This window comes from Indicator indicator, chromosome 1 (assembly GCF_027791375.1).
Source record: "Indicator indicator isolate 239-I01 chromosome 1, UM_Iind_1.1, whole genome shotgun sequence".
In the NCBI taxonomy this organism is placed as follows: domain Eukaryota; kingdom Metazoa; phylum Chordata; class Aves; order Piciformes; family Indicatoridae; genus Indicator; species Indicator indicator.
Genome location: NC_072010.1, coordinates 98,480,202 through 98,494,006, shown reverse-complemented (window position 1 = coordinate 98,494,006; position 13,805 = coordinate 98,480,202). Strand labels below are relative to the sequence as shown.

The window sequence follows — 13,805 nt, the reverse complement described above, 5'->3', positions numbered from 1 at the left end:
ACTTCTGGCCGGTCGCCTGTGGGATCTGAAGACTTTTCTGTGCCATATACTTTTTTTTCCGCGTTGCTGAACCAGCCCTGATCCGTTGCTAGAGAGAACAAGCCCCGCGTGCGCCCCTACGGAGCAGCCGGGCTCCCCTGCCAGTGTTCCCGGAAGAACAACGTGGAGCGGGCGGCTCCAGCCGCGCCATGTCGTGTCCCGCCGGGAGGGTAGGGGGCGCTGCGGAGGCCGCCCAGCGTTGCCGGCGGCGTGGAGGGCTATGGCGGCGGGCCTGGGCGCGGGGTCGCAGTTCAGCCGTCCGGTGCCGCCGCCGCCGCAGACGGGCTGGGAGCGGCTCAGGGAGCTCTGGCAACGCGAGTGAGGACCGGGCTGGGCCGCGGCGGGCGGGCGGGCAGCGACGGGCATCCGCGAGGTCCCCCATGTCTCTTGTCCGTGCTCTGCAGCGAGCGGCAGCGGTACCCGGAGGAAACGGTGAACATCTTCAAGGCGGCCTTCACCGCGGGACTCGTCGGCTGGTTGTACGGCGGGCTGCCGGCCTTCCACCAGGCCCGGAAGGCTTTCATCGCGGGTAGCCACGGGGAGCTTTTCCAGAACCGCGCCGATGCGGTGGTACGAGTCCCGCGGCCCGGCCCGGACTGGCAGAGCCCTCCCGTGAGGGCGGGCGAGCCGCTCTGTCCCGAGTGTGTGTGTGTGTGACACGGGGGGAGCGGCCTGGGCTCCTGCCGGGAGAGTGAAGGGCATCGCCGCTCGCTGTAGGAACCGACGCGTCTCCGCGCCTCCTTGGGAGGGAGGGGCTTCTTCGGGTTACGGACACACGAATGTAGGAGAGCAAATGACCTTGTGTTAGTATGAGTTACACGCAGCTCTGGATGGGTGGTAAATGGCCAATTAATATGTCTTGAATAATGTTTTGGCTTTTAGGTTTTAGTATGTTGGCAAGAGACTTTGCCCAGTGTCAAACAGGTGTTCTCGTATGCATGTGAGCTTTTTGAAACCATTTCAAAATTTTTTAGCTTATCGCTGCAGTTCACAACAACATTTTTGACATTTTATAGTTCTATTGGAAGTTTTTTCATTAATTAAAATGTTGGTTAACTGGATTGTTTAGAAAGCCCTTTAAAAATCTGCCTAATTTTACTTCATTCACTATTTGGATTTGGCCCTCACACAGCAGCCAGCAAAGTATTGGTGCCTGGCATCACTCAGCCCTTCTGCTGACTCTTCTGTGTCTCGGTGTCCAGGCTAAGCACATGCACCACATGCAGGGGAAGAGCAAATTGATTTTCTTTCATGGTATTAATTGGAATGTTTTTATTTTTTATGAAGCTTCTGTTTATCACATCTTTTAAAAGCCACTTATTACCAAACTTTTAAGCGTCAGTGCTAAATTGCAGAGCTTGATGGTCACTTAGCATTTAAATAGGTGTTTGTTACTTACTATGGTTATTAATACTTGTAATAATTGAAAAGTAGTTTCTAGTTTGTCCCACCTCCCATGCTGTCCTCCGAAAGCTCTCCCTGTCCCCCCAGATGGTGTTTCAGCACTGGAATTAGAAAGACAAGTGGGATTAATTCTTGTTTTTCTGTCAGTGACTGGGGTAAACGTGATCAGCTTTCCCTGTGAAGATGGCTGACTTGATGCCTAAAGCTCCAGAGTACCATACCCAAGTGGTGCCATGACCCATTGTGAACACCCCAAGCTGGTGGTTCTGGTGAAGGGGAGCAGGGCTGTGATCTGTAATCTGTTTTCTCTCTGCCACTAGCAATCTGCGCATCGGGCTGGGCTCAGGAGTTTCATCCGCTATGGCTGGCGCTGGAGCTGGAGAGTGACTGTTTTTGTGACAATGTTCAAGTAAGTGTTTCGTGACAGTAATGGGAGAAGAGCTGGCTTATGCTTAACCCACTAGAGACACGGATCCCTTCCTGCTGGCAGTGCTCACAACTCCTTGAGAGCAGTGGTGAATGATGAGGCTCCAAATGCTGTGTTAACAATGAGTCTGATTAATAAGGTGTGAAGGTGAAGAGGATTTAACTTGTTATAATTATTGCAGAATTCAAGTCTTCTAATGAGCCAACACAAAAACCAAAACTGGAAAAGCCATGTTCCATACATCTAATTCATGCTTGAATACTGTTCTTCCCCCTACTTGAGGTCTTCTTTCTGCTTCATCTCCTTTTTTTCTGTGTGTGTGTTTTTCTCTTGGAGAATGTTACAGTGTATTGACTGCTTCTGGAAGAGCTTTTCATCCCACAGTAATTTTCCTCTCTTTTTGCTATGTGACATTACTCATAATTTGTGTATACTAGCACTGCCCACAACTCTTTGTTCTTGTCCTCAAATGCCTGCAGATGATCATCTCATTATTAAGCAGTCACTGGACAGACCTACCAGTTGTATGTACCTCTTTAGGTCTTCACGTTTTTCCTAAGCACACAACCAAGGCAGATTTTTCCTGAGAACACTGGTTCTGCTTCCGTGATTTTGTCTCTCGGATCTGTCAGCACGTTTCTGACAATACCACATCAAACTAAACACACTGCTCTGAGTAAAGCCCTTTTAAGATGGGAATAGCTCCTTCCCTGATGTTCAAAAGGGCAAATTTATGTCTAGTCCTAATCTGTACTGATTGTATGTGCAGGTATGTTCTATTTACATTTCCCAACTGCTCTGAAGACACCAGCAGTTTTGACTACCATTGGTTTATGTTTCTGTCTGCCTGATTGCTTTGTTGCTCAAATTCTTTTGATTTCTTTGGCTATTCTTGGGTTAGGATTTGCTCTGAGGTTTAATTAGTGTGCCATTCACTTTTCTCTCCTGGTGCTTTGGATTTCTGTAGCTATTCCTGGGCTTGACATGTAGCCTCGTCATCTTCCACCAGGTGTCTCCCCTGCAGGCAGACCATCTTCCTTTTCACCAGCCGTTTGTAATAAGCTTTGAAGGAAGGTGCTTACCACTCGGCGTTGTTGTGACTTCATTCAGCTGAAGATTTTGTCTTGCAATTGAGCGAATTTTGACTTTTGCCATTTCAAACCAAACTGTTTAGTTTTACCCTGTGCAAAGGCTCGGTGCCGTTCCAGCGTTGAGAAGGAGAGGAAGTTTGCTGTTGGCTTGTAGAGGTGGTGCAGGAGGCTCATAAAGTGCTGAGGAAGATGTGGCCGCTGAACTGAGAACAGGGATTGTTTTGAGGCTTAGCTGATGTTTTTGGAGGAGGTAGTGTACTACCCTGGTAGGAAGAAGAGTAGGTGACCCAGCTGACATCATGAGTGACTTACCTCTGGGCAGGGGCTATATCTATCAGGCAAGATCTTACCCATAAATTCAGTTTCTGGCGGTGAAGGTCCTATATCAGGACAGTCTGGCTGAACTTTTTCATTGTACAATTCATTTTATCCTTGAATATACAATAGAAAAAATGTCTTTGATCAGAAAAAGAAGGAATACTCCAGATCCAGGCCAGGAATCTTGGTTTTCCCTGGCTTTTGGCTGTGCAGCTGCCTGCAGTAAAGTTGCAGAAATCAAGGCCCTTGTGGCCGGCATGTGTGTACTCTGGACAGATGGGCAACAAGGCAGTTAGAGGCAACCTGAGGGTTGGCTTAATGAAACCCAGCTTTATTTCAGACTGTTTTGCTACCCATCTTTTCCCATGTGCAAATGCTGACTTCTTCTGTGCCTTCTCTTCACAGCATGGTGAGCACTGGTTTGTCTGTGTACCGCAATAAGACCACCATCAGTAATTTTGCTTCAGCAGGAGGTAAGACTGCTGTAACCTTCTATACTTACCTCTTTATGAGCAAGGGACATAAGCAGAAAAGCAAAAGCGAATGCTCTTGGATTTGACCAGTTGTCTAGCTTCTGTGCTCCTAGGTTTTGTTTCATGGTCTACCAACTGCAGTTATGCCTTTACTCCATAGTTACTCTGTAACTTCTGCATGCCTTTATTTCTAACAGAGAAATATTGATGTGCTTGTGAAGCCATTAGGGAGTTCGCAGATGATCAGTTCATCTTCAGAATACTTGCATGAGTTTTTGGGATGAAGAATGCTTGTATAGGGTCAAGGCAATGCTTGAAGCATAACCTGCATGTATTTATCAGGGAAAGCATTTCTTGTTTCCACTCTGAAACAGTTCCTCATGCTGTTTATAAACTACCCTTTTCAAGCTACGTTTTGCATATCAGCTTTTGGCAACAGGGCCCGGGGTAAGGGATCATCTAGTTCAGATGCATAGACTTTATTGCCCTTACAGCTGGATACATGCTTTACCGATCTGTCCTGCTTTACGTGGCAGCTACTGTTATTAACTGCTGTTGAACAAGGGGAAAAAAAAAAAAAAGAGGGGGAGGGATCATGCCCCAGCTTGGAGGGTGGGGGGGATCATGCTCCAGCCTAGTGAGAGCTCGGTTTTACTTTCATAGATAACTTCTTAGCACTTCATACAATGGTCCAGGCTGGAAGGGACCTCCAAACGTCATCTAGTCCGACCTCCCTGCAGTCAGCAGGGACACCTCCAAGTAGACCAGGTTGCCAAGGGCCTCATTGAATATTACCTTGAATATCTCCAGGATATCTCAAGGAGTTTTTCCTGAAGCAGAAGGACCTTTGTTCAATGCTTTCTTACAAAGACCATGGTGACTATATGATGAGAGTTGCCCCTGCTGGCTGTAGTGCATGGTTTCTGCTTGCTAAAAGTATACATCAACTCATGAAGAGGAGAAATGCAGCAAAGCAGCTCCCTCCCTCCATCTGTATGTGAATGGATGATGGGGAGCTGTTTGTGGTTTCAGTGGTTTTGTGGTTTTTTTTAGGCTTCACAGGAGCCCTTTTCAGAATGCACTTGGGCCTGCAGGGACTGGCAGGTGGCTTTGTGTTCGGAACAGCATGTGGGTGAGTCGCAAATACTGCTGAGGAGTGATTGAGTTCAGCTACTCTTCAAGGGTCTTGGTTAGATGGTGGCCACACACATCAAGCCATGAATCCTAGATGGGGCTACAGAAACTTCCCTTCTTTTTCCTTGAGGGATTTTCTGTATCTCTCTTGGGACCTCGTGACAATGACTTTTCTTCCAGCCTTTATAAACTGTTGGGCTATTTCTTCTTTTTTTTCTTGATTTGTGTTTTGCAGCATCCTCAGTGATCCTCAGTAGAGGATCTTACTTCTCTTTGCTTAGTAGAGGGGACTCTAACTACTCTTAAACAGGAAATTGTGAAGATGGTTTATTGACCTCTCCTGTCCCCTTTTCTTGATATTCTCCTTGATGAGTCCAATGGTTGAGTTCAGAACTGTTGGACATCTTTTGCAAGGAATTGTGTTCTCTGGGGGTAAAGGCAGGGGTGTAAGACACAATTTCTGGGTTCCCTTCTCAACTTCACTGGCAACTGTTCCTGTTGCAGCTTAGAATCCAGACGGTGCCCAAGGGGTGTTTGATGTCATGATGACACCCTGGGAACTGGCAGCCCCTGGGTTAGGAATAAATGTGAAAAAAAGGACCTTTTTAGAAAATCACAACCCAAGACTGTAAGGTGGCATATTTGTGTGTCTTGCAGTTGTGTATCTCTTAAAGTTCCCTGGGGCATGGAGGAACCCATGGTTTTCTCTCAGAGCTCTGTCTGTCAAGACAATGACCTAACTCAGGAGAAGTCTGACTTTTCAAGCAGAACTGGGATTTTTTTCTCAAAGTACTGACTTGTGAATATCCTCACAAGTGGATTTGGGAATCCTACCTGGACAAGGGAATGAGCTTCATATGTGCTCCATAGCACCATCAGGATGGTGTGAGTTGTGGGCATGCTTGGATGCAGCCTAAGGAGCTTTACCAATGAAAACACAAGTACTTGCTGAGGTAGGTTAGAAGAGAAGCAGGAGTGTGAATAAATTATAGGTCTGAGGATCTACAGAAGTTGTTTGGGCACTTTAAATCCTTCTCCTTCTTTGCCCTATGGCTGCCTGTTGATGAGTAAATTCCAAATACATTATTGAAGGGGCTCCAGTGAGTCACAGCTGAAGAGAGGCTGTGTTTGGTGGCTGACAGTAGAACAGGACTACCTTAGTCTGTGGTGTGAGTATTGAAGAGCACTGTTCTGTTCATCTGGTGTCTGGCCCGTGCATTCTCCTTTTGCTGATGCTGGTAAGTTACTACTGTTGTTATGTCCCTTTGACTTGTGACTTTCTGCTTTCTTTTCTAGCATCCCTGCAGGGGGGCTCTTAATATTAATGCAGAAGCTTGCTGGTGAGACCTTGCAGGAGAAGAGAAATCGTGAGCGCAGGGAGCTGTATGAACAAAAGTTAGCAGAGTGGTAAGGAGCAGCTCTGCCTGTGTGAGTCTGTGTAGAACTGTGTCTAGGTCTCTGTGGTTTGATCTTTTAAAGCAGCCTTGGCACACACACTTTCTAAACCTTGTTTCTTCTGCTCTTGGTTTTTGGTGTGTTTCACTTACCAGTTTAGTGAACTGTTGATTTAGTCTTCCTAGCTTCAGATGTTGCTGCTTACTTTGTAACAAGGGATTGTGTTCCAGGTATTCATGCTCCGCCCTGGCCCACTGACTCTACATCAGTTTGTCAGTTTTGCAGTGGCCACAAAGATCAGCAGGACAAGCAGATTAGCATTTCTTTACCAAAATTGGAAGAGGCCAGAACTCTGGCTTTTCACTCATTGCTGCCTTCTTTCCATCCCTATTAAAGAGAGGAAAGAAGGACGGCTGGGGGGTTTGGAGAGAAAAGGCTATGACACTGTCTTTGTGACTTACAGAAACTCACAATACCTGTTCTGGGAGAACCTTTTCAAGAGTTGTGGTTCTGCAGTGATGCCTTTGTCAGGACGATACAGCATAAAATTACTTTGCACTCTCTCTTCTCTCATTAGGCAATCCAGGCTCAGTGTGACTGAAGTCTTAGGCCAAACAGAAAGCAATGCCCAGGGAGGATCAGACATGAGGAAGAGAATCTAAGAACTACTGAGTCTTCCCCAGATCTCTGTTGTAAGCAGCTACAAAGATTTTGATTCTCCTTGTATAAGTCTTCAGTCCAGGGGTCATGGAAGTCTTCTGTGAATGCAGTTATACCCTATGCACTTGTGAGAGAGCATTTTGCTGAAATTATTCGTGGATGCATATCACTGCACAAGAGCTTGGAAGGGCCAAATGTGTTTCACCTGAGAAGGAAAAGCCTGAAGTGCAGACTCTGCCGGCTAGAAAGTGTCATCTAGGTTTGGCAGGGGTTGATGGCAGCCCCAGAGCCTTGTCTGGAACCCATTTCACTGCTGAAACTGTCCAAACCACCAGTGATGTAGAAATAATGGAGCCTGTAAGTATTTTGGATGCTAAAGGTACACTGATTCCAAAAGCTAATTATCCTCTACTGAAAGCTGCTCTTCAGACAGTGCCTGAAGAACTTGCTATTGAAGCTCAGTACAGGTAACACCAGTGCAAGCAGTTCTCCTTGTCATCCCCCTGCCACAGCCTGGCTTGGCCTGGCAGGGACCCAGGCTGTTTTGCTGCTGGTGGGTTCTTCAGGCCTTTTTTAGCAAAAACCCACACTTGGTTGCTACAGTGCTTGGAATATTTTGCAGTGTTGAGAAAGGGGGGAGGAGCGGGAATGATACGTGAATACCCTGAAAAAGACATGGTTTGGGTTCCTCAACAGAAGTGTGGTTAAGGAGGCTACAGAAAATGATGACTTGTTTGTGGGCTGATGGTGGAAGGATTGGCGCTGTGGACAGTTTTAGTGACAATAAAAAGGCCTCTAATTTCATTAGAAGATTAGAATCCGGGAATTACCTTTGGAAGAAATGTGGTTGAAGACACTCAATAAAGCCATCTAGAAGTGGTGATTGTGTCTGTAACCTTTATTTTAGTACATCATTTACTTCATGTTAGTACAGTATTTGCATTAAGAAAGGTACTTCAGGGATGCCCCATGGGAACAGCTCTATCCAGGTCCCACCAGTAAGCAGTAAAGTCTGGTGTTGTTGTCAGATGTTCCTCTGTCTGGGCAGTAACAAAGACAAGAGCCAGGAGTATACCTGTTCTGTTTGCTGTTTCGTACTGTTGTGATCAGCTGTTAAGTCCTTACTGTTAGCTCTGCGTAGGGCTGAAGTTAATGAAGTAGTGCTCTGTAGCCAGAAGAGCCAGGTGGCCCATCACCATGGCCATCAAAACAGAAGCTCTGAATTCTCTTCCCCTTTCTTTGTTGGAGTTTTTTCTCCTACTAGAGGGAACTGCATCCAAGCAGGGGGGTTGGATCTCCCTCCCACAAGAAAAGAGCAGTCAATCTGTTCTGGCTGAATGCTTTTCTCTGTTACAGCTGATTACTGGTGATTGAAATAGGAACAGTCAATACCACAGAGTGTGTTCCACCCACCCAAAGCAAATTTTTGGCACACCTTTTCCTGCAGGAAGGTGTTCTGTTTCCTGACTTCTGAAATGAGCATTTTATTTTTTAAACACCTCAGTTCCATTGAAGAAGAAACACTTTTGATGACAGGGTTTATCATCAACCAGCTTTGATTTTCTGTGAAGGACTAAGAAGTGGAGGTACGGGCATGTCTGTAACCCATCCTGTTTTGAGCTCTGCATCTGTTGGTGACAGTGGTGGTGTCTTCTGCCCCCTCACATATCAAAACCTTTCTGAGTCACATTTTTGCCACTGTGATTATGCAGCGATGGGTTTTTTTTGTTTTGGTTTTTCTCCTTTCCTTTTATTGCTGTTGCGTTCCCACCCAGTGTCCCACACTGATCTGTGCAGCAGGTCTGATGACATTCAGCTGTGTCATTGCTCAGTCTCTCTTTATTCCCGTGTTTGATGTGATGTGTAAAGAATACTGATTTTCTTGTGTCTGACCATTGATACAAAGGTGTGGCAGTTGTGTGGATTTTCTCTATTAAGGAAGGAAGGGAAGGGCTGCTATGTGTCCTTACCACAGAATCACAAACTCTTAGGGGTTGTGAAGGGACTCTGAAAGATAGCATTTAAGTCCAACCGCCCTGCCAGAGCAGGACCACCTATAGGAGGTCACGCAGGAACATATCCAGGCAGGTTTTGAATGTCTCCAGAGGAGACTCCACAACCTCTCTGGGTAGCCTGTTCCAGTGCTCTGTCACCCTCACAGTTAAAAAGTTTTTCTGTATGTTTGCATTTTTACTTATTCTGCATGTTAGAAAGGGGAAGCAGAGACTTCCATCTACACTCAAGATTAGCAGTCATTTTTCACTCTGTTTTGTGCAGAGTTTAGTTCCCTGCACTTGTTCATTTCATGTATTCAAGGTCACAGTCCAAACAGCATTGTGTTTAAATACAAAAGTAAGGGATTCTTCACATTCTCACTTTCCCCCATGGCCCCAGCAAAAGCACAATACTGAAGTTACTAGCTCTCCATCTTCAGACCAGGTAACACAAGTGGCAGAGATACATTTGAGGCTGGATTTTGCTTTTGCAGATAATCTCCCTTTTTGGGAGGGAGGAAGAAGACCTGCTGCAAAGCGAGTGTCACACACCGTAGCTACACTGACAAACTGACAGACATGAGTGTATTTGTGTATCTGATATATAGACAAGTTGGGAACCTAAGTGCCATTTTGTCACTGCTGTTGAGCACAGCAAACAGAGCTGTGTCTTGATGCTGTACCTGTTTGAGTTTTGACCATGGGCCGCATCACCTACCTTGATGCTACACAAGGTATGTTTTCAGCAGCCAGGAAATGGTGGCTGGGGCTCATGAATAACTGAAAGGCTCTACCACTTCCTTGCACATGGAGCAGACATCTTTTATTGCCATTTATTTTTAACACAATTAGAAGAGGAACCCCACAAAAAAGAATGTTACATGCAAAATACTTGTGATAACAGAGCAGCTCACCTGGTATGAAGACCCAGATATTAAGCTGAGAAGGTCTCACAGAAACCATTTATGTGCAATTCACATAGCACAAGGCAATTGGTAACATGATTCATAGCATAGGTGCTTAAGGGAAAAAAACAAATAACCTGACCATTGAGGATATAAAGCCAAACTGATGCTAGACACACTTGTCAGTGAAAATTTCTGTTCCCTTTAGAAGGAGTTAAAGTGTCTGTGGTGATGTGGAAAGGTTTGGTGAAGTGCAGAAGACAAACCCTGCTCTGCTAAGCTGTGCAATCACCAGTCAGGAGCAGAAGCAGAGCGTGGGATAGTCAGAAGGAAAATGTGCTGGTACAGCTGTCAGAGTTGTGGTGTGGTTGGTAAGGTGGAAAAGCATCATAGTTATAGCAGGGAATGAAGCACAATGGTGAAAATGAGCAAAGTGAATACTGAAAAGTGGGTGTTCAGCCTGCAAGAAGCTAGTTGTTTGTGCTGAAAAGAACAAATATAGACTGGAAGAAAAGGAAACGTGAAAAATCTGAGACAGCATTGCCCATGTACCATGTCAGGCTGCCTTTTGGAAACACTGCTTTCTGTGTCACCTATGTTCTGCTTGCAAGCAGACTACATAAGCACAAAGAGTATTTTTTTCCTGTTCACCCACATTATCTCCTTTTCTCCATCAAAAAATCCTTGATAAGAATGTTCTGAAGTTCCCACTTCATACCATGGTGAGGCAGTACAAAAGCTGATGGGGCAGCAGGAGTAGAAAGGGAGCAGTGTCTTTGTACTAGTGACTTGATCCCTTAGCCTCTTGTAGCTCAATCCTCTATGAGCCGCTTTTAGTCCTCTTATTTCCTCCAGCAATAGGTGCCTGCTAGAAGGAGGTGAAATGGACTGTTTCTTTGCTGTGTCCTGGCAAGGCAAACAGCTCAAGAAACAAAACATTCCACAAAGATGTCCTGGTGCTTTTGGACTTTGGTCTGCCCTGCTATCAACACATGGATAGAGCAGCAAGGGTACAGCTTGCAGTGGGACAAAGCAAAATGGAAAAACAAATTTCTCAATCTTAGGTCAAGGCTGAGTGAGGTTAGTATGCAGAGCTGCTTAGGAAGCTTGCGGAGCTTGGGGTTTTTTCCTTTTTTTCCCCTCAAAATGAGAAACCACTTTTTCCTACACAGTAGGCAAGAATATCACCTAGATCAGATGAGTCCTATCCGGTGTTAGCATCCTGTAGGGAACTTCTTTCAAGTCCTGGCTGAGAGAATTCTGGCAGAAAGCAGCAGCATTCCAAGCAAAATAAATCCCAATGTCCCTGTGAGAAAGTCCCAAGAATGTGGAGAGTCTGCCCTAGCCAAGTATTCCTAGGCAAATGTACAAACAAAAGCTGTCCTATGTTTGTGAAGCAAGGCCCTGTGTTACAGCAGGTACACGTGAGGGAACCACCACTGCTGCAGGAATTTGAACACGGCTTGGCACGCCAGCAGGCAGGGTGGGCAGGGTGGGCATTGCTGCAGGTGGGAACGCACACGGAACCAGCAGCTGTGTGTGCCATGGTGGGCACAGGCAAGCACCAGAGGACTGCGTTGTGCCAGATGTGCTCTTGTGTATCTCAGGACTGTTTGGAGGGAGCTGTATCTTGGTACCTGGGTTGGCAAAGATGTCCTTTCAGGGGAGAAAGGTTATGAGAACTTCTGCTACTGCTGTAGCTAAGCAACATTAATTAGCTGTTAGGGGAACTGTCAGTATGTATTATTGCCTAAAAAGTCTCTTAACACTGAAAATGAGCATGAGGCACATAGTCCCATCTCAAGGTGTTTTTTCTTGAAAAGCGTGTGTGTCACTGCCTCTTTAGGGGAGAAAGAATGTGTATCTGCAATGGTCAAGTCTAAATCCAAAGTCCTCCAGCACAAAGGACAGTACTGGCAGATACCTGTACAAGGCTGAATATAAAAGAAATTTTGGCTGCTCCCAGTTGCAACATGGAGGCATGGCCTCACTTGAGAATCCGTCAGGGGTCTCCCAAAAGTCAGCTCTGCATTCCCGAAGGGGTGGGTGGGCATGAGCTACCTGCTAGGGCTCTGTTGGCCCCCTAATTTTCATAGAGGCAGCATTAAGCCTCAAGATGCCAAACTCTCGAACTGGCGTGTCAATGCCTACGATGCTCTTTGTCCGTCCCAATGTCGGTAGTCCTCCCAGCTGGAATAACGGTGACACACAGCTTCTGTGGTGTAGGTGGGGGTTTGTATTCAATCACACAAGATTATTTTGTCAGACTTCTTGAGCAGAATTTTCTACTTCATTCATCGCCTTTCAGAGTGCCAACGGGTCAACACAGTAGGCATTGCTGTACAAGGAACAGTGGGGACTGCAGTGCAGAAAACACAGGATAAGAAACCTGAGGGGGACAAATAAAAGATTTTACTGATTTATGCCCCGCTTTCTGCTTAATCCTAACTGTAAGCCTGAATGTTGCATTCAAGATAAATGGGTATCACCTGTGATGGCCCTCCACAAGAGGGCTCCTACAACAGTAAAGGCAGAGCTGCTCACAGCTAGACAGCTCAAGACAGGCACTAACAGTGGAGCTGCAGACTGGCTCAACCTTTACTGTGAAAACCTTTGGACTGTAGAAGGTGCTACCCCTCTGCAGAGTGAAGACAACTAATAAACGTGTTACCTCATTTAAGCAGCAACAGGACATGGCTCAGTGCATCACACAGTTAGGAGATGACAGCTACCAAAGGAAGACAGGTGGAGTTGGGAAACACAGGAAAAGCCCATCAAACAAAAGAGGAATGTGGCAGAATGGCAGAATTCAGTAGGTGAACTCCTGCCACTCCCATCACAAAACCACACAGAATTCATGCTAACCAAGACTCTAGTATCTGTTCCAGATAGGGCCTTCCCCAGAGCAAAACACGAGTGGGTGATGGGGTTTGGAAATGAGACAAGTGGCCTGTGTTATAGTTTCCGCTCCTTTCGATCGCAAGAGTGTTAAGCTTTTAGATTACTGCAACACAGTGTGACAAATTCATACCTTCTAGGATTCTACAGCTGTTACTCCACAGCGTTACCCTGACAATTCAGCATGCTGTGGTGAAAGCAGGAAACACAGTAACTTGGATAATGATGTGAATAAGAACAGTTAGCTGCTTATCTTTTCTCAAGTCTTTTGAGTTGTAAAATGTCTTTCCAAAGATCACAGATGAGCTTTCAAGGAAAAATTAAAAGAATGCTTTATAGTCATAAAATCTTGGTAAACCAGACTGTTCCTCAGCCCATCTTTCACAACACTTTGTTACTAAAAGTAACTCCTTTAAAATACGAGTGATGCCTGGGCAAGCCTTAAAGAAAATTTTTCTTTTCCATTTCTCCAGATGCTGAAGGAAATGGGAATATCTCAGAAGTGGACTAGCATTGCTAGTCTTACCAGGAAAGTTGGAGTTGTTCTCTTGTTCACCTCTTCCTCACTACCATTTGTCCACTCATTCAGTTCTATCATCAGTGATGTTCCCATGTTTACACATAAGGTCAGGCACATGGCTCATGTGGCGTCAGCCAGAAATAACCCCCAGGGGATGAAGCCATATGTGGGACCTGCAGCAGTGATGAGCTATTCACAAATGAGTCCAACAGGACAGGAACGAAAAGACTGCCCAGTTCTTAGTTGGGAGGCCCTACAAAATCAGCACAAGGGCAGTGGCAGGGGATGTCACTGCAGATCCCGAAAGATGCATGATCATGCTACAGACCCACCTCTCAGATACTCACCAGCTTCCTTACACAGGTTCAGAGAAGACATTGACAGTCAAAGTTGTCAAACCATCCTTTTTTCTCATTTCTCTTTCTCTCACCTTCAGTCCTTAAATTTTTATGTTAATTATGGAAAGGAATGCCACAAAAAAACTTGTAGGGCCACCCATGCAGGGTACATGCTGTGGACAAAACAGCTTAGCAGCCCAGGAAATTTG

General features: G+C 45.8%; 1 protein-coding gene across 1 annotated transcript; it reads left to right on the top strand.

Moving 5' to 3' along the window:
• Positions 1–259: 259 nt before the first annotated feature.
• TIMMDC1 (translocase of inner mitochondrial membrane domain containing 1) lies at positions 260–7,815 on the top strand. The gene is made up of 7 exons (XM_054385186.1): positions 260–357; positions 444–609; positions 1,764–1,852; positions 3,685–3,752; positions 4,806–4,884; positions 6,183–6,293; positions 6,859–7,815. The coding sequence occupies exons 1-7, from the start codon at positions 260–262 to the stop codon at positions 6,941–6,943; spliced, it is 696 nt and encodes a 231-aa protein (XP_054241161.1). The 3' UTR covers positions 6,944–7,815.
• Positions 7,816–13,805: the final 5,990 nt, after the last annotated feature.

Bases quoted from the DNA above. Each gene is read 5' to 3' on its own strand.
- TIMMDC1 (XM_054385186.1), top strand. From the start codon at position 260: ATGGCGGCGGGCCTGGGCGCGGGGTCGCAGTTCAGCCGTCCGGTGCCG. The intron at 358-443 runs GTGAGGACCGGG...CGTGCTCTGCAG, and splicing joins AGGGAGCTCTGGCAACGCGA to CGAGCGGCAGCGGTACCCGG. The intron at 6,294-6,858 runs GTAAGGAGCAGC...TTCTCTCATTAG, and splicing joins GAACAAAAGTTAGCAGAGTG to GCAATCCAGGCTCAGTGTGA.